This window comes from Lampris incognitus, chromosome 16, assembly GCF_029633865.1.
Source record: "Lampris incognitus isolate fLamInc1 chromosome 16, fLamInc1.hap2, whole genome shotgun sequence".
NCBI lineage: Eukaryota > Metazoa > Chordata > Actinopteri > Lampriformes > Lampridae > Lampris > Lampris incognitus.
In genome coordinates, this window is record NC_079226.1 from 32,391,642 (window position 1) to 32,419,175 (window position 27,534).

Below are 27,534 nucleotides of genomic sequence, written 5' to 3' on the forward strand. Positions count from 1 at the left end.
AAAATGCTATCGAGCCCTAACCTTCGCACGGGGGCAAGTCGACTCTGTTCAGCGTGACCTCTCTCCAAAAGTGCCTGGACTTTCGCTATACTTCCAAACTCACACAAAGCACTTGAGACAAGCGAGACTGGTTCCCTCGCCTGCACAGTAACCTATGTAAAGCTCGCCACGTTGACGCTCCTTCTCGGTCCAAAGAAAGAACAGAGGCTTCTCGGTCCGGTGGATCTGAGTAGTTTCCCAGCCTCTTGTATGACCCGTCTTTGAACTTTGGTGAAAGAAATGGTACCTGATGTTGTATAGATTTGAAATATCAAATACACTTGGGAGATCCTTGCACTAGCGAACGACTGTTGCCAGGGCAATGTGAATCGATACCGTGGCGTCACTCCTCACCATTTGACCAGTCACAGGCTGACAGTAACAGGCAGCAGATCAGCATGTGAGTCATCAAGTCTTTACAGGTTTAGACAGCCCATCTTCTCCAATCACCGACTCCTCGACGCAAGTCAGGCTCAGGAGATGTAGACAGAGCCAACAGCCTGTTGTAAATAACCACTACCACCATAAATAACAACTACTCGCTTTCCTAACGTGGTAGTGTTTTTTTCCCTCTTCAAAACCCCTGAAAAGGAAGATTTAGAACGAGTAGCTAACTTGTTTTTATTTCATAATTTTTTTAACCTATTTAAACAGGGAGGTCGAGGGAGGCTTCGAGGGGGAGTTGGTTGGGAGATCAGCCTTCGTCAGAGGCCCATGCCCAGAGTAACCTTCCAGGCTGGTGATCCTTATTACATTAGCAAGAGGACCAGGGAGGAGTGGTTGACCAAGTGGAAGACGGAGGTGAGTACCCAGCCACTTCCGGGTAGGGGCGGGGTGACGCTAGACAACAGGGCAGAAGGTTGATCCCTGCGATGCCGCCGGCTGGTGGGTGAGGCCGGTAACAAAGTAGAGCCGCTAGAGGTGGTCGAGGAAAGGACTCACTGGCGTACTCACGTCCAAGTGTATTTGATGGGTCATTTGATATCTCATGAAGGTACCATTTATTTCATTGGCTGTGGAGGACATCGATTCACTTACCCCATGAGTTCCATGCCTTTGTTTTATCCACCGCTGGAAAATGATTAAACATTGCAGCGTTTGCTTTTGGGTGCATCGAGTTGATTCATTCTTTCCAGATGAGAGAGCCATTAGAGTTATAGATTGAGATCTCTCCGGCTGCTTTTGATGCTTTGAAATTTCAGGAAGGCAAAATAAGTTTTATACTTGCATATAAAATACATGTTGTAAATCATTGTTGGATGTTAGCGCTTAACCGTGGAGTGGTCTTGTGGTGCACAAACCGCTCTATTAATGTTTGGGTTACTCATGCTTTCAGAATCAACGCCCGTTGTCTCACCAAATGTGGTAGCTTACCTAAGCACGGATTTCATTTCAGGCCATTAATAACTGTTCCCAAAACAACACAGTGTAAATCCTAGTAAACGTACCATTTACCGCCTCCCTCACTACTTAGTCATGTCAGATATTACTACTGGTAGTAATGGGATGCGGTGAGAGTGTTACATAATGAGCCGACTCCATAGCAACGAGATGGGGCCTACCATTTATTTTACCCACACACACACACACACACACACACACACACACACACACACACACACACACATACACCCATCCCCCCGCTCTCCTTTGGAACAGGCTTGGGTAGCAGCCATAAAAATGTCTGAAGGGAGGAAATATTGCCAAATTAGCAGAACATGCTGGGGTCTCACAAGTGAAAAGTCATAAAATACTAGGGGAAGCAGGCAGTTCACGTTTTTCCAAATAGAGGCGGATTCATTTGAAAGAGAGTGTTCACGAGTCTGAGATTTAAAGTTTGGCTTTCCTTTTGTATTCGGGAGGTGCAAATTCTGTTTGCGACTGTTTGGCTCGATACATGCTATTTTTACATGTGATTTGGACAAAGATTGGTTTGTTTTGGCACAGCCTTTTCCTGAGGTCGCCCAAAAAAAAATTAAAAGAAAATGTTGTTTCGTTCCTGTTTGTTTGTCACTCGGCGGAGCGTTTTGCCCCGGCAGCCCCGAGTCAGGCTGAGAAGAAGACGCGGGGGTTGGAAGGGTTTAGCTTAAAGACGAACGAAACCGCTGTCTCGCACTTTCTAACGGAGCGGGATCACTCTTACGTGCACAATGTTACAGCGGACTTTCTCGCTGTCTCGCTCTCTGTCTGTCTCTCTCTCTCTCTCACCGTCTCTCTCTCTCTCGCTCTTTCTCTCTGTCTCTCTATCTCGCTCTCTCACTGGCTCTCTATCGCGCGCGCGCGCTATCGCTCGCCCTCTTTCTTCGACTATGTGTCTCTCTCTCTCGCTCGCTCTCGCTGTCCCACCCCCATTCTACTCCTGACCCCTCCCCCAGTTATGGAAATGAACTCTGTGCTATGGATATGCGGGTGAAGATGAGGTTTGCAGCAAATTTCCAGCCCTGCTTGCAAGACAGCCTCTTGGCTCGCTGCCAGCATTTTGCAAGCCCTCTCCAGCCAACCAGAATTCCTGTCAGCAATCACCTGACCCTGAATTCCCAGACAAAGAAATGTTCATGCCTTCTTTTTTTCTTTCCTTTTTTCTTTTTTCCCTTTCCTTTTCTTTTTTCTTTTTTCTTTTCCTTTTTTTTAAGCGATCTCTTCTACCCCAGGAGTGGGGGCTAAAATATTTCAAGAACCACATTGGATTATAAGTGTCGCGCGCCGGCGTGTATGGGTATGTGCACTGCATTGTTTGTTTGATAATACAGTGGATAAGTGTGCTTATTTGATTTGCCTGCTTACAGAGAGAATATGCTGACTTCAGGTATTTCCACCAGAGTTGTTATGGACCATCTGCTCTGCACGGCTTTAAAGAGAAACCGCCTCTTTAAAAAAGGAGAGCCAGAGCAGAGGTTTGCAGATGTGATGAGAAAAAGTTGCTCACATGAGAAAAAAAAAGTTGTTTTTTTTCTCTCTCGCTCTCGCTCTCTCTCTTTCTTTCTCTCTCTCTCTCTCTCTCTCTCTCTCTCTCTCTCTCTCTCTCTCTCTCTCTCTCTCTCTCTCTTCTTCAAGAGAAGACACGATCCCATGGGGTGGATATGCAAAAACGATTTCCTGTTGCGTAGCAATGCCTAGAAATATTAGCATAACATTATTTCAGAGAAAAATGCACTGATTCCAAGAATTGGATTTTTTTTGTCAGAGCAATCACATGATTTCAATTTACATAACATGTTTATTTATTTATTTTTTTAAAAAGCGAATGCTTTTTGTTGTTGATCTATACTGATAAGCTGGTGTGTGTGTGCGCGTGTGTATGCATGTATGCATGCATGCATGCATGTGTATGTATGTGCATATACGTAAAAGCATGCAATGCGTAGTAAATGCTTTACTTTTGTAAGTGTGCTGACATTTTATCTTACTTCCTCTGAATTATCAGTCAGAGAACTTGATGGAAGTTAAGTTTGTCGGCCTTTTTACATCATGTACTTTTCCTGCAGATACCCCAAATGTATAATTGCCATGCACTTTATCTTCACCAAAATGCAAATCTTGGAAAAATTTCCATTTAAGTGTATCGTGGCAACGCTAAATGGATTACTTGGGAACATTTCAAAAGCTTTTGAAGTCATATGAGCTGACTCCTTAGGGAGCTGTTTTAACAATTCCACTTGCGAATTCAAGGGGGAATTATGTTTATGTATTCATGGCTGCCCCAATAATATTTCTAATTATCTGTTAAAAGGACATAATACAATGAGGACCAGATGGCCTCTTTTCCTGTGACCCCCCAAGGCCACTAATGAAATACCCAGCCTTTGTGGGGATCTAGGCAAAAATCGGGCTAATGAATGCAATGGCCGCATTGCTGCGCCAGCATACTTGTTGCAAGCCGCCACTTGAGGGTTTTTTTTTTTTGACAGTATCCTCAGTTGATACCAGCTTTTTCAAGATCAGCGTTGATGATCTGATGAGTCCTCTAATGTGTTCCCCACACTGGTCACAAGCTGAGGAGTTCTTCATTTGCAGTAGTTGGGTGCACAGGATCAGCGTGGCTCTCTAAAGCGAGCTCACAGGAGCCATATCGTACTCTATAGGCGTAATCCATCAAACTGTTACAAAGAGCAGCCCCTGCTGTGTTTTTCTGGCCTGTTGCGCATGAGAGACTACAGTAATCAAAGGTCAAACTCTTTTGTCTTGTTTCAAAAGCTGGCTGTCATGTTGCATGAGGAAGCAATGTTCTCCAATGGTTTGCTTGACGTAACTTCCTGTTAAATCTTTTCTTTTTCTTTTTTTTTGACCTGGTGGTGCTTTGTTGTCAATGTAGTTTGATGATTTTGAGGTCAGATTTGGTGGTGTATTTTTGCAGGGTTTTTTTTCCCCTCTTGTACACAAGAAATAGGCATGGGGCTTTTCTGTATCATTTCCTGCGCTCAAAGATGTGGTAAAGGTCGAGTGCAACTTTAATTTGATATATTCAATTTAATATTTAGATATTTTTGTCATGTTTGAGGCTTTGAATCAGCATTTTGTGTGGGGATTTTTTTTTACATGATTATTGCATACATTTCAGCTTTGGCTCTTTGAAACAGAAAGTGAACTGGCCAAGTTAGCACATTTCCCGTGAAGTCATCTCCAGTTGTCTTCCTGTGACTCACCGAAGCAAACCCAAAGGTGTGACTTTGGCGTGATCTTTATCTATTGCCAACAAAGGAGACTGTCTAAGTATAGCTTGGGCTCCGATATCAATTTGTCTTTTCATCGCAACGAATCACGTTCATAAATACCTGCGTTGAAATGCTCCCACCTCTCCATACTAGAGTCATGTCTTCTTTTTCCTTTTTTTTTTATTTTATTTTTTTTACCTTGCCTCCAAATGCACTCTTTCACCCCTTGAGCCCTCGGGGTATCATGCTGTACGTCAGATTATCCCTCATTGTTCGCCCAGCATATGTCTGCACACTGCAAAGGTGCCTAAAAGGCTCGTGTTTTCCCCGTCCCTCAGTCCATACCAAAGCCTGTGATTACTGTAAGTACAGTAACTACATTTTGCATTGAATTTTTTTCCCTTCTGCTTTATTCCTTCTCAGCGTAACGTTGCCCTAGAAAAGAAACCAGAGGAGATATTTTGAAAGCCGAGTTGTTAGACTGTCAACGCATAGTTGCATACGTATGTGCATGCATGTATGTCCTTGTGTTGGGTCTTTTTTAGCATTTCCTCAGTGTGGCGTGACAGGACACATAAGTGCTGGCATTTCTGAAGTTGTCTTTGACAGGCAGGCGTGCGTAAATGATAAAGACCGCATTGTGTCTTCAGTGCCTCCTTTCGTATTTTCCCCTTTAGACCCGGAGAGCCTGTCTTGCTGGTGTAGCTGCACACACACTGTGAGGCCCCCAAAAGGGGCCATTTACAACTGGGAAAAAGGCCAAAGACAAATATCTGGTTCTTATAGCGACTGTACTCTCGCTCTCCCCCCCCTTCCCCTGCAGCGGCGTTTTCAGAGCCGCTCCCCCATTGGTTCGGAGGGAAAGTAAGTGCAGGCTGCACCCTGGAGAAGTGCTAACCCTAAAACTGCAGCAGCAACTTTATGCCACTTTACTGTCAGTGAGGATGACACCGATTGCACCCGTGTAAATCCCTAGACTTCTCCTGTGCGTCTGCCGTTCATCCGTCCGTTCACTTTCACCGACTGCACAAGCCCCCACCGCCCCTGCCTTGCAAGAAGTGTTGTGCTTTCCACAAACTCTTTCTCCAGTACACACACTTGCGATGTAATTGACTCTTATTAGCTTTTACTGTTTGCCATCCAGAACCATATATCCAAGTGAGCTGTCGAAACACACCGACTCCAGTGTGCTCAGCCTGGAGCCAAGAGGCCTAACACATATGGGCCAAGGGCTTTGAACCGTCCCTGTAGCTCTACTGTACAGATATTTATAAACCACAGTCCGGCCTCTTGATTGAAGAGCACATGTTTCTACTCTGCGCTTTAGTCCCTCCCTGCGCCAGCCTAGCAGCACCTCCCCTTTAAAGGCCCTATTGTTTACCAGACACACTGGGAGAGGGGCAGTGGGTTTGTATCAGACCCTCTCTCTCTCTCTCTCACACACCATCTAGCTACCTCTCTTTCTCTTTCCATCTGTCTCTCCCTCTGTCTTTATTCATACCCCCCCCCCATCTATCTCTGTCGTTCGGTCTTACTACCCCCTCCCCCACCCCGCTCCAAAGTTAGGCCCTGGAGGTTTACGTATGCGAGACTTGGGAACCTGAGAAAGATTTCCTGAGAGCAAGCACAGCTGTGCAGGAGACTCATATGTAGCCTATAGTGTGAGTAGCATATGTTTACATATGTGACTGAAGGTATGCGCCGTGTGTGCCTGTGCATGTGCATTCTTGTTCAGCTGTATTTGTGAGGACTGATTTGAGTTTTCGACTGTGTGCGCACGCGCGTGCACTTGTGGTTTTTCTGTGTATTCATTTCTCTCTCTCTTTCTCTCTAGAGACAGAGAGGGAGAGAGCGAGAGAGAACAGGAAGAAAGGAAATGCCTATATGCATGTGAACTTTAGTATGTGTATTCTAGAGAGAGAGAAAGAGTGAGGTAGAGAGAGAGAGAGAGAGAGAGGCGTCAGAATGAGTGCAGCTGTTGGGGATTTACTGTGAGAGGCTTAAGTCATGGCTGGGTCTCGTCCTCTCTGATTGACCTAGCGGTTTAGTGTCAGGTACCACAAACCCAGTGAACTCGCCACTGGAGCCCCGGACACTATAGCGTTACTGTACACACTGCTCTATATGAATAGGCCTTATAGTCAGAGGAAAAGGAATTTTTACAGAGACTTTAGAAGTCGCCACAGCCCATATTCTTTACTGATACACTAGCTAAGCACCACACAGGTAGTAGTAGGTTCCTTTTAGTCTCTCTCTCTTGTTAATGTCTGTGTACCATGTCCATCAAAAGATAACAAAAAACCCTCTATTCTCTACAATTAGTTTACTATTCAGATGTGAACAAAATAAAAATGTGTTGGCATGTGAAATTCTCTCTCTTTCTCTCTCTCTCTCAGGATCTGGAAAACCATCAGCTCTTTCCAAAGGTAGCAAAGCTAGCATGACAGGCAAGATAGACGTTTAGATTTGGTTCACTGAGTATCTAAAATATTTCTTTTGGATGGGGTTTTGCAAGTAGGAGAGAGGTGTGTACCCTCTTAGCATGTTATTTCGTTGAGGTTTTTTTTTAACCTTCTTAGCTCCACCGCAACATCGATCTGTAGGGTTAATGTACACACTGCTATTGATGAATAGGACACAGTCAGATAAAGGAGTGTTTTCTCATACTTCAAAGGGGCCCACAATCTAAAGAGACTCTATTGTGCACCGTATACAGTATCATGAAAGCCTTTACAGTATCATGAAAGAAATCCAGGGACATGCTAGCAACGGTGCTAGCCTCGGTACCTGTTAGCATCATGCAACCAGTAATTTGTGTTGTCTGACAGTCTGTCGGCTGTGCAGACAGCCCAAAACCCAAAAGAGGACTCGGAATAACGAAAGTGCAAAATAAATTTTTAAATTGGGTTTGCCTGAGATATGTGGTTTTAATTGGAATCTGTGAGCAGGGGCTCACTGGGTAGACTGTGCTACAAGCATGTGTTTTGTGCATGGGTGTGTGTGGGTGTGGGCGTATATGTGTAGAGTTGGGGTTTTTTTCTACTTAGCCCTGCCCCTTTGTGAGTTATTTTAAACACCGCTATAGATGGAAAGGCCTCAGAGTCAGAGATAAAGGCATGTTTACTCAGGCTTTACAATTCAGAAAGATTTTTACTTTCCACTCTCAGTTGAATGTTGCCGCTCAGATTTCAGACTGTCCTTTCGATGTACTATAATATTATGGGTAAAAGAAATGGTTAAAATATAGTCTGTTATAAACAAGTTACTGGTTTTCCTATTTTTTGCAACTTAACACACATTTAGCTTCAAGCCTATGTGGCTGTATAATCATACATTTGCACTAAATGGTAAATGAACTGCATTTATATTGCGATTTGTAGTCTGCTGACCACTCAAAGTGCTTTACAATGTATGCCTTACATTCACCCGTTCACACACATTCATACACTGATGGCGGATTCTTATGTGAATCATGAGTGATTCTGATGGCCACAATTAATTTTGTGAAAGGGAAACAAAAGCAGAAGTGGTCAGAGCACTATTTTTTTGTTGTTGAATGGAACACATGGGAAATGTAATCACATGAGCTTGTCCACAACACAATGCTTCCCCTTTTAGCATCCATACCAGTCTCTGACCTATGAACTCTGCTGTTTTGCTGGGCTGTTTTCCAGGCAGAGAAAAAGGCCAAACTGGTGTCAGCGATGAACGCTATGGAGGACCACGAGGAGATGGAGGAGACGGAGCCCCAGATAGAGGACGAGTCAGAGCTCAAACATCTGCTGCCTTCCAAGCAACCTCAGCCCCAGTCCCATCCTCAGTACCAGTCCCAATCACAATATCAACAACAGTCACCACCACCATCACCGCCACCACTACAACAACAACACCAACAACAGCAACAACCACAACAACCACCGCAACAGCAGCAACCCACAGACCCCGCCTCTCCCACTGTCGCCACGACACCTGAGCCCGTGACCATCGGAGGTGGAGACAAGACGTCTCCCAAGTCCGCTGATACTGAGCCCGAATATGAGGTAAAGCCACGCAGACTCAGCAGAAGTTGTAGTGGTGGTGGTGGTCGGGGGTGCTAAATCAATGGCATTTAAAGCCATTGATTTAGCTCAGCTGTAGATTAGCAGGATTTTTTTCACCAGAGATCCTTGTTGGAAAAAAAGACTTGGTCTAAGACCGGGGTTAATCCGTGTCAAATAAACAGTCCATATGCATTTGTGGAAATTATTCTTTTGTGTTTAATCGCAACTGCCATTGGGACCCCGCCCCTCTCTGGGGTACTAACCCTGAAACCAGAATATCATCTATTTTCACATATAATTTTAAATTGACGTGTTCCAGAAGCATTTTGTCATTTATAATCTCCGCCATACCTGTCAAAAATACAGGCCGAGAGACAGGCGAATGATTTCAAAACCATCATGTTACAAGATGGGTATTTGGAGAGTAATTTTGCTGATGCTGTTGCCTATGCTGGATTGTAGGACGGCCGTGGTTTTGGCATCGGGGAGCTGGTTTGGGGGAAGCTGAGAGGGTTCTCCTGGTGGCCGGGCCGTATCGTATCCTGGTGCATGACGGGGCGAAGCAGAGCCGCCGAGGGGACCAGATGGGTCAAGTGGTTTGGGGACGGAAAATTCTCAGTTGTGAGTGTCGAGTCTGCATGTTATAGTTGGACCTCCATCAGATAAAGTCTAGAAAGCAGCAACTTTTTTCTAGAAATTCAGAAAAACCTGCGTAGTTTTAGATGCATAGTAAGATCCAGGTATTATTTGAAGTGATGCGATCAGATTTGATTGGTGCACAGTAAACACAACATTTTCTCGAACCATGGTGGAGCTTCTAATTCTTTGCTCCAAAGTATTCCTTTATTTTTGTGTTTCTGACATCAGCAATAAGATTTCATTTTTTAAACTTAGCAACAGTTCCTCAGAGCAATAATCAACATATTTTCAATTCCTTCTCCCCATGCCTCACAGGTCTGTGTAGAGAAACTCTTGCCTTTAAGCTCTTTCAACAATGCCTTTCACCAACCAACCTATACCAAGCAGCCGATGTACAAGAAAGCAATCTATGAAGTACTGCAGGTAAACACGAGGTCACATTTGGTTCCACTTGCACTGCATATATTAGCTTAAAATAAGGATAAAGAATGACAGTGATTATTTTGAATTGCATAATTGATGAGTGCAATTAATTACGCAAATCCTTTCAAGGTCATTTTTATCCTTGTTGGTCTTCATAACCACAGATTTGTTTTCAGTGGCTGGATCAGACTGGATCCTCATTATGACAGAGATGTTGAATATAAATTAAGATTTAGTTTGATGTTTTTATATTGTTAGCCAGTTAGGTTTGCATATGCAAAGAATTTTACCTGGTGTGAACAGGTAGGAACAACGCTCCTAGGCAGGCATTCATGGTGCTATCTTGGAGCAGATTCTACCACATCGGATAAACCTCAGCATTTTTATTTATTTGAATGAATACAGAGCATTTTGTAAATGAGCTATTTTTTATGTCTTCGTTCTTAGGTGGCTAGCAGCAGAGCTGGCAAAGTCCTCATTTCCTGTCCAGACAGTGATGAGACGGACACTTCCAAGTCGGTGGAGATGCAGAACAAGCAGATGATCGAGTGGGCCATGACCGGATTCCAACCCACTGGACCGAAGGGCTTAGAGCCACCAGAAGGCAAGAGGAAATCAAGAAAATTTTATGACTGACGATAATCAACTTTGAATCTGATTTATACAGGGTTCATACAGTCATGAAAAGCCTGGAAAAGTCAGTAAATTTGAAAATACAATTCCCAGGCCCTAAAAGAGTAATGGAAATTTACAATATAAAAGTTGTCAAAGTCATGGAAATCTGACTAAAGCAGCATCAACTCTGTTAAAGACTGATAGACTAATTAAAAAAATTTACGTTGGGCATCCGGGTAGCATAGCAGTCTATTCCATTGCTGACCAAAACGGGGATCGCCAGTTCGAATCCCCGTGTTACCTCCAGCTTGGTCGGGCGTCCCTACAGGCACAATTTGCCCTGTCTGTGGGTGGGAAGCCGCAGACAGTGAGCATGTGTCCTGGTCGCTGCACTAGCACCTCCTCTGGTTGGTTGGGGCACCTGTTTGGCGGGGAGGGGGAACTGGGGGAAATAGTGTGATCCTCCCACGCGCTACATCCCCCTGGCAAAACTCCTCACTGTCAGGTGAAAAGAAGTGGCTGGCGACTCCACGTGTAATTGGAGGAGGCATGTGGTAGTCTGCAGACCTCCCCGGATCGGCAGAGGGGGCAGATCAGCGACTGGGACGGCTCGGGGGAGTGGGGTAATTGGCCAAGTACAATTGGGGAGAAAATGGGGGGGGGGGGGTATTAAGGTTGGTTGGAACCATTGTGTCGAGGCTGTGCTTGTAAAAGTTTGTCTCAGTATGCTTACATGTGCCTCCGCTAGCTAGCTTTCATATCGGTTAGCTCTGTCTTGTCGACAGCATACAGGGCAGTTTCAACAATTTGTGGCTTCAAATAGATAAGTGCAAAATATGGCTTGCAAAAACTATTGAGAGTAGTTTATATACAGTATTTGAAATATAGACTCACTTTCACGTCATACATGGTGTTAAAACACCTTTTCAGTGGCGACTTGAAATGAAGTGGAAAGTTATGTGAAAGTCATGGAAAGAGTGCATGAACTCTGCTTATAAGGCTCTCATAATGTAAGGATGTACACAAGGCCCTTTATTGGATCAAAGCTGTACTCCAGACGAGGCCTTTGTTTTGCTATTTCACTTCCATTGAAATAGTGTGTTGCAAATTAAGATTTTGACAAAAATGTTGCTTGTCTCTCACTGGAAGTTTATCATTTTCCTTGGCCAAAAATTGCTTTAAGTATTATCTCGCTTACACCTCATTGCCACTTAATTTGACTAACTGACAAAATCAATTGCAACATGTGCGACTTGAGAAAAACAGCTTGGAGAAAGGAACACTTTCACAACGATTAGGCAGTCAACTGCATTAATTCGGTAGTGTTAACTACTATATTGACTGTCTTACACACATGCTCTGCTGTGCACCCCAGAGGAGCGTAACCCATACAAAGAGGTTTACCCGGAGATGTGGGTGGAGCCAGAGGCCGCAGCGTACACACCACCCCCGGCCAAAAAGTCTCGCAAAAGCACAGCCGAGAAGCCCAAGGTCAAGGACATCGTTGACGAAAGGACAAGAGGTAAGGTTCCTCGTTTATTACAGGGGTTATAGGAGGTAATAGGAGGCATGAACCCTATATTTCTTTCCTTGGGGAGGGCTTAGTGGAGTTGTATGTCAGAGTAAGTGGTGGTAAAGGTAGGAAATAGACAAGAAGCCATTAGCATGGCAGATTTAAAGGGCGAACCCCACTTCATTGCATAATGTCATCAGCTGTCGCAAAGTCAGGAGCAACCATGCGTAGACAATGAAAAGGAGGCTGAGTGTGTGGAAAGACATTAATGTTTTTTATACACACAAATGCCTTATTCTGAGTAGTGTTGATGATGCTGATTGGTGAAATGTGCCTTTATTACCTGAACTTCTCCCTAAGTGCTCGCTCCATCACCTTTACTATCTTCTACAATTCATTGGTAATGATGTAATAAAATTCAAAATTATGATTACGCTTGGAGGGATTGCAAGTAGGGTAAACTCCCACCTGTGATGACCATTCAAGAATAATTGCAGCCATAGTTGAATGAGGGATTTTGGTTTTTTGGGCTGCTTTCAACCTCAGAGCTTTGCAGAAAAAAAAGAGTGACAGCAGCTATAAAATGAAATTCAACCCACTGGCATTAAAACTGCTGATCGAAGAGGAAAATGCCCGTCTTGAGTTTGCTAAGTTAATAAATAAATGCTCATGTATCAAAATGAAATATCACAGGGAAAAGAAGGTGGATGGAGAGTTACTCGTTTCCCTTGAATTGTCTGATCTTGCTTCCTTCATATCACAATCAGAAATGCCGTCTCTAAATGGATGTCTCATTAGTACCTGCTCACTACATGCATGATATTAAACACTCAGTTACCTTTCCCACAATTAATTTTGATCTTGGTAAGTCAAATTAGATGCACAAATTAATGTATTCTGTACTTGCCTTCCAATATTTTGCAAACTGTGCCAGAAAAAAGAAGTATGTGTCTCATTGTGTTTTGTTCATCTGAGAAATGCAATTCTATGTATAGCTAACTAGCTAACTGTTAGCTTTGGTGCTTTGATGCAAGTTATAGCAATTTTGCATGCATTTGTGTACACACAACCCTTTCAGACACATTATCTATGGGGCACATCTTAGCTGTCCGGGCGATTTTAATGCTGTGTTGTCTTTTTTGCGGCTGTAGACAGTTGCTCAACCAAAGGAATAACATGGGAATTCTAAAAATAATTGTCTTAGTTAAGGGAAGGCCTGCCAATTTACCTGACCTGCTAGTGACTCATTAACTGTCTTGCACAGGCAAAGCTGTCTCAGATATATTACCCATGTGACCTGTGGATTACAAGGGACAAGCAGAGACACCCAATTTCACCAATATTTCAGAGAATCAGACAAACTGGAAGTGCTAACCCCCCATTTCTTGTTTGATTTTTGTGTCTGCCTACTTCCAGAGCGACTTGTTTATGAAGTGAGACAAAAGTGCCGTAGCATAGAGGGTAAGTGATTGCACTAATTTGACTGCTCTCGCTGCCAGAAATGCCGGGGGTGGGGTCTTCCAGGGCAAGAAGCACATAGACGGCTCGATTACATTTGCCCTTGATGCTGATGAACAAAGCAGCAGTTACTCAGATGTGTTTGAGAGGAGAAATAATATTTTTAATGATCTTTTCAACTCGCCATGCCTTGCTTATAAAAAGTGTAAAAGTTGAGCTACAGTTATTTGACTCATTTTACTAAAGGGTGAAGTTTTGCTTGAATGGCAGCGAAGAACTAGCACCTCTGCGGCCTCCATAAGTGTAAAACACTAACGCGTTCCATTATTCTTGTTGCAGATATCTGCATCTCCTGTGGAAGTCTGAATGTTTCACTCGAACATCCACTGTTTGCTGGGGGCATGTGCCAGAGCTGTAAGGTAGGCTGTGGTGGAGGGTGTGAAAGTATGAAGTCGGAGTTCGTTTCTGTTTCACATCTGGAGCTACTGCAGATAAGAAGAAAAAAATTTAACTTTGGAAGCTCATAGTGCAAAAACGTTTCAAGTGCAAGCTACTGTGATATGCTATGTGCTTCTGCTGGTGACACACTGCTCGCTTCTGAGTTTCTGCCACCTCATTGCAGAACTGCTTCCTAGAATGTGCCTACCAGTATGATGATGATGGCTACCAGTCCTACTGCACTATCTGCTGTGGGGGGAGAGAGGTCCTCATGTGTGGAAACAACAACTGTTGCCGGTGAGGGTTCTGTTGTCACAGTATTTTTTTTTTTATGATACAGATTTCTTTTATAGCAATTATTCATTTTGTGGATAGGTAATATGTGTGTTGCAGTAGGCAGCTGTGCATTAAAACAGCAGTGTTTAGATGGGGGTTAAACAAATACCATTCTGTCTGTCTGTCAATCTTATCTATCTACCTGTCGGTCTATTTTGTCTGTCTGTCTACCTATATTTCTGTCTTTCAACCTGTCTAACTGGCAGGCTGTTTGTGTGGCTGGCGTGCTTGTTGGCTGCCTGGTTTTCTGGAAGGCTGACTTGCTAACCGCCTTGCTGTCCTGCTGTTTATCTGGCAGGCCGTCTCTAGCTGAATTAAGTGCACTAATAAACCCACCCTGTCTGTGGTCAGGTGTTTTTGTGTGGAGTGCGTTGACCTCCTGGTGGGGCCAGGCGCAGCCCATGCAGCCATAAAAGAAGACCCATGGAACTGCTACATGTGTGGCCAAAAGGGCGTTTTTGGCCTGCTGGAGCGACGCACCGACTGGCCCTGCCGTCTCCAGCACTTCTTTGCTAACAATCACGACCAAGATTTTGTGAGTTCACATGGCGCACTTCAACGACTACCTCATACACCATCGGTTTTTGCCATGTATGTCTGACCAAAATCCCCATCCCACTCTGGTCTCGATTTGCAGGAGCCACCAAAGTTGTACCCCCCGGTCATGGTGGAGAAGAGGAAACCTATTCGTGTCCTGTCGCTATTTGATGGCATCGCAACAGGTCAGATGGGAATTGGAGTCCCCTTTACCCCCTTCAACACAAAACCATTCATAAATGTCCCCAACTGTAGTCCCCCAGTCTCTGCTTGTATTAGGTTACACCAAACTACCCCATATACTCCCTGAACACGCTATAACACTGTGTGCAGTGGGACAGAGCACAAACACCCAGCATGATTCCATACCACACAGGGACAGAAAGGCAGTAGTGCAGGTATTGACGATGTGCAGTTTAGTGGGTCAATGGAGTTCCAGTGGATGGATGGATAGATTGCAAATCCTTTTTTAGTTCATAGTATCATAAATGAGTATTTTCTTGAAAAAATTCTCAATGTCGAAATTCTCAACTCTCTTGTATTAATGATTATTAAAAGTACATCAGTGGTGAGCGTTCGGGTTGCATAGCGGTCTATTCCCTTACTGAACAACATGGGGATCACCAGTTCGAATCCTCGTATTACCTCCGGCTGGGTCGGGCATCCCTACAGACACAATTGGCCATGTCTGTGGGTGGGAAGCCGGATGTGGGTATGTGTCCTGGTTGCTGCACTAGCGCCTCCTCTGGTCGGTTGGAGCGTCTGTTCGGAGGAGGGAGGGGGAACTGGGGGGAATAGCATGGTCCTCCCACGCACTACGTCCCCCCGGTGAAACTCCTCACTGTCAGGTGACAAGAAGCGGCTGGCGACTCCACATGTATCAGAGGAGATATGTGGTAGTCTGCAGCCCTCCCGGAACGGCAGAGGGGGTGGAGCAGTGATCGGGATGGCTCGGAAGAGTGGGGTGATTGGCCAGATACAACTGGGGAGAAAAAGGGGGATTAAAAAAAAAGTACATCAGTGGTAGAACTATACATGCGTCTTCTGAACTTCAGTTTGCATCGTTATATGACAGTAATTTTGTGGAATTAGCAGTTTGGTCAGGGACTTCTCCGCTTTTTCAGATATGGTCCATGATGTATATATTATAACCTTGAAGTTTCTGTCTGCCCTCCATGGTCCGTTTGACCTTTGACCCCGTTCTGTGCAGGGCTGCTGGTGCTGAAAGAACTGGGCATCCAGGTGGACCGCTACGTGGCGTCCGAAGTGTGTGAAGACTCCATCACTGTGGGTATTGTACGGCACCAGGGTCGGATCATGTATGTTGGTGATGTGAGGAACGTCACACGCAAACATGTGAGTTTAGTTATTTGTTCTTTTGGTCTTTTTATGGGGAGGGGGGATTCTGTTTAATTTTGGCGGGATTGTAAAGCATGAGAGGAAAAAAAGATTAAGAGGGGAGATGGTTTGCAACATAGGTCTTGGGCTAGATTCAAACCCAGGAACTATAACGGCTGAGACTAAGTGGTTTGCAGAGTATGCTTTCAGAGTGAAGCCCACTTCATTCACACAATTTGACACATTCACATCTTGCACCCGCAAAGTACAACTCACCTTTTATTGTTAGTCACTGAGCAGTTCCACCAGAAATCTAGGTCATATACCATGCTAAAGGGCACCCCAGTGATAGCTGTCAAGGGGGAGGGGGTAGCAACGCTCGATCATATCCTGTTGCATGTCATGCAAGTGTAAGGTGAATAAACTTCATTACATTCATTGCTGTTTTTAACCTAGCTTTACTCTCCTATTCACTCTATATATTGATTGATTTTTGTCTCTTTCTTTCTGTTTTCAACTCATTTGCTTGGGTCTGTGCAGATACACGAGTGGGGCCCATTTGACCTCGTTATAGGTGGAAGCCCATGCAACGACCTCTCCATTGTCAACCCTGCTAGGAAAGGCCTTTATGGTGAGCCTTTATATATCATCTTTTGTGAATGTATTTATGCGTAATGCACCTTACAGTGTTGCCCTTAATTTTTATTAACTTGAATTTCCTGAAGACATGAACATCAGCATGTGACGAACTTCGCTCATATAACCTTTTATCGAGAATGTCATGACTCAAGTTGGGCCTTTGTGAGTGCTTTACGCTGTGTTAAAAACGCGGTGTTGTCAACAAAGCTGTTGTGGTTAGACTTCCTGCTCTGCAGGCCTGACTACCCTCCTCTTGCCTTCTTCCACCGTGTGAATTGACTCTCTCTGTCCTGTAGAGGGCACCGGCCGCCTGTTCTTTGAGTTTTACAGGCTTCTTCACGAGGCTCGGCCCAAGGAAGGAGACGACCGGCCCTTCTTCTGGCTCTTCGAAAATGTGGTCGCCATGGGCGTCAGTGACAAAAGGGACATATCTCGATTTTTAGAGGTCAGCCTCTCCGCTGGTTGTAATAATACTCCCTAGTGTTGACATGGGTGTGAGCAGCTCTTGAAACGGTGTCAGATAGATTCCTGGACTATGACTACCCTCTTGTGGTAGTAATGTATTGTTTCTAGTTTTGGGTAATATGAGCTATGTGAATGTGACCAAGAGTTTTACAGTCTGACCTGGAGACCTCTTGATCTAGAAAATGGTCCTCAGGGCAGCCGGGTAGTGTAGCGGTCTATTCTGTTGCCTACCAACACAGGGATTGCCTGTTTGAATCCCTGTGTTACCTCCGGCTTGGTCAGGCGTCCCTAAAGACACAATTGGCCGTGTCTGCGGGTGGGAAGCCGGATATGGGTATGTGTCCTGGTCACTGCACTAGCGCCTCCTCTGGTCGGTCGGGGCGCCTGTTTGGGGGGGAGGGGGAACTGGGGGGAATAGCGTGATCCTCCCACACGCTACGTCCCCTTGGCGAAACTCCTCACTGTCAGGTGAAAAGAAGTGGCTGGCGACTCTACATGTATCAGAGGAGACATGTGGTAGTCTGCAGCCCTCCCCGGATCAGCAGAAGGGGTGGAGCAGTGACTGGGACGGCTCAGAAGAGTGGGGTAATTGGCCAAGTACAATTGGAGAGAAAAAGGGGGGGGGTGGTCCTCATACCTCACAGCCCTAGATAAATAAGATCTCTGTACCATAGTAGATCGTAGTTCATTCATAGAGGAAATAACCACATCAGTAATAAACCTGTTGGATGTCCATCCATCCATCCATTATCCAAACCGCTTAGCCTTCTCTCAGGGTCGCAGGGCTGCTTGTTGGATGTATTGTGTTTTAATAGATGGTTTCAAATTGAAATGATGTGTCTTGTGATCTCCAGTAGAGAGTATCGCAGATCTTTGCTGCTTATCTTTACTTTTGTATATAATTTTTTTTAAATTTGTCAATCCAGGCAATCACTCATTATGATAGAATCCTGTGCCATATTTCATGCCGTGTTACTCTATACAACACTACACCCTACCATAAAATGCTACATTACACAATACTTTACCACACTTTATTACTCAGCACTACACTATACTACACTTCACCACATTATAGTATGCTATACTGCATGAGGCTAGACTTGTCCTGTACTGTACTAATACCGTAGCATTTTATAGTCTCTTGCTTTTGCCTAAAAGACGAGTGTCTCTCTTCTCCCAACCTTTTGATCAGTGCAACCCAGTGATGATCGATGCCAAGGAAGTCTCGGCTGCCCACCGTGCTCGCTACTTCTGGGGTAACCTTCCTGGCATGAACAGGTTGGTGGGAAAATGGTGAGGAAGCAGGAGTCTGTGACATAGGCAATGAAAAAAACAGCCAACCAATTAACAGACAGATAGAAAGATAGATAAACTTAGTCTGAAAACACATTCTGATTGTGTCCTGTTCTGTTGTACAGTTTGAGGAAAATGATGAAAGTGATGGAAAAATCCCTTCAAATTTTGATACTGTGATAAAATTATTATATTTGCTTGAATTAAATGAGAATCAGAATCTCCTCTCAGTCTCTATTTAGTGTTAATTCATTTGTTTTTCCCCATATGATTTTCTCTGCTAGGCCTCTGACTGCCATGTGCACCGACAGGCTGGACCTCCAGGACTGTTTGGAACATGGCAGAACAGCAAAGGTATTCGCCTTGTTCCCACGTTCTGACCAAACAAGATATGTAACAAAAATATCTGCATCACCTTACCAAATATAGAATAAAACTAGAGTCTCATTGAAGCTGGAGATACCAGGGACGTTCCTTATGCCGCCTATTTTTATCTTCACTCGTTGAAAAACGCTAAAATGGAAAGGAATGACACTAGGAAATTTAAGTTTTTACAGTATTGCCTTGTGACTAATGGTGTAAAACAATATGAAGACAATATGAAAAAGAAGTGGTATTTTGTTGCTAGCTAGCTAAAAATAAAGGCATGCCAGAGTTCCCATGTGTCCTGGAAAACCTGGAAATTTATAATAGTTTTCTCATCATGGAAAATGCCTGGAAAATTATAAAATTGACCAAATGTCCTGGAAATATCATTGATGTCATGGAAATTTGTAAAGATGTCATGGAAATTTGTAAAGATGGGTGACAAAACTATTTTTAGCCACTGAAATGGTATATATTTAGTGTAATTCTTAGCAGAGATGGCTTAATTTAAAGCTGTATGTTTTTGTTGCGGAGATTACACATTACTGTAGTGACCATCTATAAATTAGAGACTGACAGTTAATACTGAATAATATGACCTTCTGTGAGCTATGGCTATTATGTATATGCAAGCCAAAGTCATGGAAAATATCCTTGAAAAGTTCTCAAATGTGATTCTCTAAAAACAGTAGGAAACCCGAATCCACCATCAACAAGCCTCTCACTTTGCGTCCACGTGTTAATGATTCCCCTTTATTTGCCCACAGTTCGATAAGGTGAGGACCATCACCACCAGGTCCAACTCCATAAAGCAGGGGAAGGACCAGCACTTCCCAGTCTTCATGAACGAGAAGGAAGACATACTCTGGTGCACTGAGATGGAGAGGTACAGAGAGCCAAAGATCGACCCTTGGCTCCTCTTTGTTCATCCTTTCAGTTCAGAAATCTCAAGAATGTCTTCTCATATCACCTCTGATTCCACTTTTTTTTTGGTCTATGTCTCTGTCTGTCTGTCCATCTGCCTGTTTGTCTGTCTCTCTGTCTATGTCTCTGTCTATCTGTCCATCTGTCTGTCTCTGACTGTCTGTCTGTCTGTCCATCTGTGTGTCTGTATATCTGTCTGTCTTTGTCTCTGACTGTATCTGTCTGTCTGTTTGTCCATCCATCTGTCTGTCTGTCTGTCTGTCAATCTTTGGCTGTCTGACTGACTGTCTGTGTGACTCTCTGTCTGTCTCTTTGGCTATGTCTCTGTCTATCTGCCTGTCTCTCTGTCTATGTCTCTGACTGTGTGTGTGTGTGTCTCTCTCTGTCTATGTCTCTGACTGTATCTGCCTGTCTGTCTCTGTCTGTCTGACTGCCCATCTCTCTCTCTGTGTCTCTCTGTCTCTGACTGTGTCTGTCTGTCTGTCTGTCTGTCTGTCTGTCTCTGTCCGTCTGTGTGACTGTCTCTCTCTCTCTCACTCTCTCTCTCTATGTCTGACTGTCTGTCCATCTCTCTCTCTCTGTCTCTCTCTACGGTCTCTGACTGACTGCCTGTCTGTCTGTCTCTCTCTCTTACTGTCTGTGTGTCTCTCTCTGTGTGTCTCTCTCTATGTCTCTGACTGTCTGTCTCTGTGTCTGTCTGCTGTGTCCTCCGGTCTGCTCGTCCCCCTTGGTTTGCCCTCATCCGCCTCCTTGCCCCCGGCAGGGTCTTTGGCTTCCCTGTCCACTATACAGATGTGTCCAACATGAGCCGACTGGCGAGGCAGAGGCTGCTGGGAAGGTCATGGAGCGTCCCAGTTATCCGCCACCTGTTCGCACCACTCAAAGATTACTTCGCCTGTGTCTGAGCGACGACGACACCCGTTCGGAGGCAGTTAGGAACCGCAACTGTGCGTCGTGACTATAAACGGGAGCCTTCGGTGCTCAAATTCTACTCTTGTATAATTTGCAAGCGAAACATCGACACAGAAATTTCACATTATTTCTTGTATTTGAAAAATGTAATTCTTATTCTATTTAATTTTGATATGTCATTTTACCTTTTAGCAGTGTTATTCGGTATTTTTTATTTTTCTTTTTTTTTTTTGGAATTGATTTATTTGTGCAAGCTATACTTGAGACTGTGCTTTCTTCTCAAGACACTGAGCAAGGAAAGTGTTGTCCGTGGGATTTTCTAAAGACACAACGCCGTCATGGCAGACACCCGACAGATACCGAGTGTTTTCCAGCGAAGTTATACGTACACATCAAACAATTCGGCTGTTTTGAAGGGGGCGGGCTACGATTCCCACCAACAGCTACTGAGCCTCACCGAGATGTGATGAGAAAAAAAAAGAAAAAAAAAAGAAAAATTCGATTTTCCTCAGTGTCGAGAGAGCCAGTGTCTCTGAGAATCCAAAAAAAAAAAAAAAAACACCAGATCACATATACCTCTTTGTTTACAGGTTCTAAACACAACTGAAGGTAATAAAAGGTACTACTACTGTAATATGGTTACAATACCATGGTGCTCCGCGGTGATGGGAAACATCATAGCCCATGTGGCATCCGCAGCTTACGAAAGAGACACCCAGACATTTGCTCGGGAAAATCGACGTCTCCGCAAATTTTATTTTGATGACGCGCTGTCCCGTCGACTTCCGAGAGAAAAAGCAACTCCGACTGCAAAACAGGGCCTATATCCTCTTTTACCAGTTTTACAGCTTTTATTTTTGAGTTTTGTTTTCTGGTTTTAACAGACTACTGGTGCTTATTCAACCGCTCAGCTTTTCTACACTTAGGCCCCGCCGCCTGCGTCTGCACAAACAGAAAATTAAGCTAGCCACATGGGAAGTGATGTTTTCCGTCGTGTCCGCGATGAACTACTTTTTTCTAGTTTCATCCGGACCAACATTACTGTACAATAGTTAGTAAGCGTGGTGGCCGTTTGGAGGTCGACCGGGCGTTTCCGAATCCGGGTCAAACCTCCTCCCTCCCCACCTCCGCGAACTAGACAAGAAAAAAAAATTTAAAAAAAAAACAAACAAACAAAACTGTCAGGTGCATATCCTCAACAACATGGTGCGGCTTCACAAAGTTCTTCTACCTTTTTATAGCAATTTTGTGCTGTTTTACCAACATTATAAAGCACTTTTATATGTATAACTTACTTTTTTTCTTGATATTTTGGAAAAAAGAAAAAAAACTTGGTTCTTGTGAAATTGTTTTTTTTTTTTTTTTTGCTTTATGATGTGAACTGATCTACCCTCGTGTAATACGTTTTGTATACAGTAGGGCTGTGCCAATAGAAGTGGAAGGATGGATTGTGCTGTGTGAAGCCCGTGTGTTTGACTCGCTGTACAGGTAGACGGTGTGAACCTTGTCGACCCTCCGTTCTCTCGCCTCCATCAGTCCTACTGTCCTCTGTTGGGAAGCGGTGACACGGTTTGTTACTCCACAGATTTTAAGAATGTCTCTATTAAGATTGTACAATTTAGGGCAGAGTTAAGAATATATGTCATGTTTTGTTGTATGATATTTTGTCCACCTGTGAAAGACACAATTTGTACCCACCCCCCCTCCCCCTTTAACTTTGCCCGAGTAGTCACACAGACAAATTTACGGACTGATCCGAATTTATGTTATGTTTCACGATAATGTTAAATTCTATTGCTAATTTCTAGACGTGGAGGATTTAGGTGGCGGTTTGTCAGAACTCAGTACTGACACAGCAGGGCGTCCGGGTAGCGTAGCAGTCTATTCTGCTGCCTACCAACACAGGGGTCGTCAGTTCGAATCCCCATGTTACCTCCGGCTTGGTCGGGCGTCCCTACAGACACAATTGGCCGTGTCTGCGGGTGGGAAGCCAGATGTGGGTATGTGTCCTGGTCGCTGCACTAGCGCCTCCTCTGGTCGGTCGGGGCACCTGTTCGGGGGGGGGAATAACGTGATCCTCTCACACGTTACGTCCCCCTGGTGAAACTCCTCACTGTCAGGTGAAAATAAGCCGCTGGCGACTCCACATGTATCGAAGGAGGCATGTGGTAGTCTACAGCCCCCCCCCCCGGATCGGCAGAAGGGGTGGAGCAGCGACTGGGATGGCTCGGAAGAGTGGGGTAATTGGGGGGGGAAATACTGACACAGCAGCGGACAAATAACATGAAAGGATTCACAAATAACGTGATTTTTTTTTAAACGGAATTAATGTCATAATGTAATTAAGTTCTTAAGTGACCTTATTGCCATCATGTCAGTCCACATAGACCCTCGTGCTTTGTGACGTTCCCACCAGATTATTTGCTCCTTCCCATTTACATCCTACCATGTCTGTACATGTTGTACATAGAGTTTTCCTGTTGCTGGTTTTCCTTGTTTTTTTTTGTTTTTGTTTTTTTTCCTCTTTTTTTTTTTAAGTATGAGATGTACAAATACAATTCTTGGCTAATATATATATATCATCAAATTAGAAAATCTTAGATTCAAAATAAAATCAAGTGACAATTTGATTCAAAACATGCTTTGAGCGTTAGATGTAGGGAGACTCCAAGTCTACTTTTTAGTACTTTTTTTGTTTGTTTAAAGGTTTTTTTTAGTGTGTGCGTGCGTGCGTGCATGTACATACGTGTGTCTGTACGTGTGCGTGCATACGTGTGTGCGTGCGTGTGTGTTTGTGCGCGTGCGCGCGCGCGCGTCCGGATGAACATGTCACGTGATGTAGACTGAGGACAGCTTTAAGAGGAACGGTGTGAACGTCACTGCGCAGCCCTACGACGGTGTTGTTTTTGCCTTTGTTTCCTTTTGTAAGACTTTGGAAAAAAAGAGGGATCGTAGGTGTTTCTGATGGTGCTAAACATTTTATCTAATCGAGGAAAGTATATTTGATTGGAAGAGAAATAAACTTGTCTTGACAATGACTGTTTTTAAGTTCCTTGTAGTAATGGAAAAGCACTATTATTTCACTCATATAAATATATTAACAAAGGCATTTTAACTTTGTACTTGGAAAAAAAAGACAAAAAAAACATGATGACAAATAATGAAAGGTTTCCTATATTGTTTTAGACTAGAGATTGCTGTAGTTGGTGCTTATCTGTGGGAAAATCATGTACTCATAACGAGAAAAAAAATCCGTAATAACGTTCACTGTAGCATATTGTATGCTTAAGTACGCATTGTTTCTTAATCCTACATTCCAATGCCGTAATATCCCATATGTCTGTTCTCAGAGTGTTTTTTTTAAATTGATGCATATTTGTTTTTTGTTTTTTTGTTTGTTTTTTTTAATAGCAACCTAATTACATTTCACTGGTCAAGGCAGGTCGACTCTATATTCGGTGATACTGTGTGACTTCCTATGCTGTCATAACTGTTTATGGCCTATATGCCCTCCTCAAGACCAGTCCTTACAGCAAATGTAGCAGTCATTCTCCACTTTATACCCCATACTTATGTTTAGTGTTAAGAGAGAAGATAAAGGCTCCTTATGTACTTGTGCTGGAGAACACTTGAATAAATGTATTGTTTTTGTGCAAAAAAAAAAAAACAAAAAAAAAACATCTTAGCTGCTGTTATTCTTTATTTTCATCTACTAAGGCACACCAGACCCTGTGGATGTACTTACACAAATTCCCAGCTAGGCCTGTAGTGGCGGTCCTCTGCAGCGTGATATGGTGCAGCAAGGCTTTATTTAACACTGCCATGGGCTGTTGTGTTACCTCCCACTGGGGAGGAGGAGGGGGGGTGTCATTCTCACTAAATTTGAATGCCCTGACGGTAGGCTACCAAAAGGTGTTCGCGATAAAAGCGTCCTCTGATAAGGTTTCCATGTTGTGCATCTCCTAGCTATGCAATTGAGCTGCACCTCTTGACAGCCATATCCAAGACAGTAATTACATTAGAAGGGTAAGAACCAATAGCATTAACGAAGATATTTATCTCCTCATTTTGCGTTAAACTGATAGTGAATTGCGAAAATAATCTGGTGTACCCTCGCCCTTTTGTTCTCTTGAACAAGGGGACTTGTCAGCCTCGCATGTTTCTTGAGAGAGTGTTGCCCTGCAGCACGTCTGGTCCAAGACCTGCAATGGAGCTGCCCATAGAACCGAGCCATTCGATTACACACGAGAGGGTGCTCGATGGATTTCTGCGATTTAGACACTTTCCAATACTTCCCTAGCAATTATTTCTGGTATTAATGTTATGCCGCTTGACTGACTGATAAGTCATCTAGGGTCGTTTTGTGGTTTGTTGTTTCTCCGTGGCAATTTTTTGAACGTCGAATCCACACAATGGAGACCACAATATTTGTATATCGAAGAGCTTAACACTATAGCAATGATCGAGCCGTTAAATCGTGTCAAAACTACATCATAACAACCTGTCATGCCCGCTACGCTGCGCTGTGATAATCTGTCATGGCTCTTCTTCCCCGTGTCACCGTGCACGCGCACGTCTCGTTAGCGGCACCTCCTCTCCGGAGCGTCCGTAGACATTCTCTCTGAAACCACGTGACTGGAAGAGGCTACGCCGTGGAGCATCCTTAATCACTACCTAGCCTTAACCCTCCCTGAAATTAACTCCAAACTTAACCACCGTTTAACTCTCCAACCCTAAATTTAACTTATGGGACTGTAGCTGCCGTCGCTACTGCGCGACATTTGACTCGCGTATGTAGAGTTGTGTGTCGGCAGGTGAAACCAAAACGTGCGACCGTCACAAAACGGGGACCGTGTCAAAACCCGGGCTTGGCTTGGGTCGTGGACGCTCGGCAACGTCATCGAGGGACGAGCGTCGGGGCGTTCCCAGACAGCCGCACGGTCCCGGTTTCGGACGGCTGCGGATTTTGGGCAAACGCTGGGTCAGGTGGTTTGCGAGAGAATGTGTACACGGAGACGCTCTCCCTCTCTCGGCATCCTTTCTCTCCAGGCTTCTCCTGAGTGGACACGCCCTACGTCCAAAGCAATTGGTTTCAGCGGCGACCGAGCCTCCGTTCGCCGCCGTTGATTGGATCTCGCCGTTGCGCAGCTCGGATGCAGCGGTCGGCCGGCTGCTCTCCAGAAGGCGTATCAGCTTGGAAGTGTCCGTACGCGGGTCTCATTGCATACGTACTGTGTCGGTCAGGAAGGGACCGTCGGGAGACGTCCAGAGAAGTAGGCCCCATAGGAGAGGTACGTGGGGCGCACCGTTATTGTCCTGTAACTACATGTATGAAGGGTTACACAGGGGTAACTTTTTTTTGTGTGCAAGGTAGATAAGCCCTCTTTCGGGTGCAGCGATGCTTTATTTATCAGGGTACTTTGTCTGGGTGGCCACCCCAGCCTCCTGATGGGTAGGTAACCTGCTGTTCTCTGGCCATTGATCCCTCCAAGTCCAATATATATATATATTAAAAAGAAAGATACGGGCTACACTAGAACGCAAGGTGTGCTTCATTCACACTTGTGATCTGTCGACTCGTTGCCATAATAGACAGCAGCCGGTCTTTATCACGGAGGAGGGAGGGACTAGCAGAGACTGGAGATTTGGGACCACGGTTTCTAGGTCGGTAATGAATGTTGTGCAGCCTATCACGCCGGGTGGACGCCGCTTTCTTTGTGTCAAGTGGCACAAGTGCAAGTGTCACCGTTTCATGGCTTCCTGTATGAATGCTGAGCAGCGTGCCGGAGGAGAAGCGGAGCACCAAGATGGTGCGATAACTACAAGCTGCTCTGACACCTGAAACCGAAAACGACCACTTGATGGTTTTATACCCCCCGTGTTTATTGAATTAAAAGAAATTGGGATCATTTCAATCGATCCATAGACTAACTGAATATGGCGTTGTTTAACTTGAGTGATTCGCATACGTGTTTAACTTGAATAACCGTTCTTCAGGTTTCAATATGGTTAACAAGCGAAAGCCTGTGGCTTTGTTTTTGTTTTTTTGTGGAAAATTTCCGGAAATGCAGCTGAACATCGATTTCCCCCCTCTTGTATGTAACCTATTAGTATATCTACATGTGTATTAACAAGCCCGTTAGCCATCTTGTAGATTTATCATGATCCAAATCTGGATCTGTGGAGGAGCCCATGCCATGCGGTAAAGTTGCCGCACCCTCACACGTACACACCATTCACACCCACGCCAGCAGGCAACATGCACACACAACCTCTCTCTCTCTCTCTCTCTCTCTCTCTCTCTCTCTCTCTCTCTCTCTCTCTCTCTCTCTCTCTCTCTCTCTCTCTCTCTCTCTCTCTCTCTCTCTCTCTCTCTCACACACACACATACACACACAACCTGTCTCTCTCACACACACATGCACACACAACCGCTCTCTCTCTCTCTCTCTCTCTCTCTCTCTCTCTCTCTCTCTCTCTCTCTCTCACACACACACACACACACACACAACCTGTCTCTCTCACACACACATGCACAAACATCTCTCTCTCTCTCTCTCTCTCTCTCTCTCTCTCTCTCTCTCTCTCTCTCTCTCTCTCTCTCACACACACACACACACACACAACCTCTCCCTCTCTCGTTCACTCACACACCACACACACCTCTTTCTCTCTCTCTCACACACACACATGCACACACATCTCTCTCTCTCTCTCTCTCTCTCTCTCTCTCTCTCTCTCTCTCTCTCTCTCTCTCTCTCTCTCTTGTCTCTCTCTCACACACACACACACACATACACACCACATCTCCCTCTCTCGTTCACACACACACACACACACACAAACAAACACACACACACACACACACAACCTCTCTCTCGCCCTCTCACACACATACACGCAC

General features: G+C 44.5%; 1 protein-coding gene across 1 annotated transcript in view; it reads left to right on the forward strand.

Moving 5' to 3' along the window:
* Window positions 1-24,277, forward strand: part of dnmt3ab (DNA (cytosine-5-)-methyltransferase 3 alpha b) — a 61,074-nt gene extending 36,797 nt beyond the window's left edge. The window contains exons 6-23 of the mRNA XM_056295268.1: window positions 694-840; window positions 8,366-8,731; window positions 9,194-9,352; window positions 9,686-9,793; window positions 10,241-10,397; window positions 11,784-11,930; window positions 13,338-13,382; window positions 13,719-13,798; window positions 14,002-14,114; window positions 14,505-14,688; window positions 14,791-14,875; window positions 15,901-16,046; window positions 16,569-16,659; window positions 16,964-17,112; window positions 18,328-18,428; window positions 18,713-18,782; window positions 19,562-19,680; window positions 20,482-24,277. Of these exons, the coding sequence (XP_056151243.1) occupies window positions 694-840; window positions 8,366-8,731; window positions 9,194-9,352; window positions 9,686-9,793; window positions 10,241-10,397; window positions 11,784-11,930; window positions 13,338-13,382; window positions 13,719-13,798; window positions 14,002-14,114; window positions 14,505-14,688; window positions 14,791-14,875; window positions 15,901-16,046; window positions 16,569-16,659; window positions 16,964-17,112; window positions 18,328-18,428; window positions 18,713-18,782; window positions 19,562-19,680; window positions 20,482-20,623 (2,409 nt within the window). The 3' untranslated portion in view covers window positions 20,624-24,277. The remainder of the gene's footprint in view (window positions 1-693; window positions 841-8,365; window positions 8,732-9,193; window positions 9,353-9,685; window positions 9,794-10,240; window positions 10,398-11,783; window positions 11,931-13,337; window positions 13,383-13,718; window positions 13,799-14,001; window positions 14,115-14,504; window positions 14,689-14,790; window positions 14,876-15,900; window positions 16,047-16,568; window positions 16,660-16,963; window positions 17,113-18,327; window positions 18,429-18,712; window positions 18,783-19,561; window positions 19,681-20,481) is intronic.
* The last annotated feature ends 3,257 nt before the right edge of the window (window positions 24,278-27,534 follow it).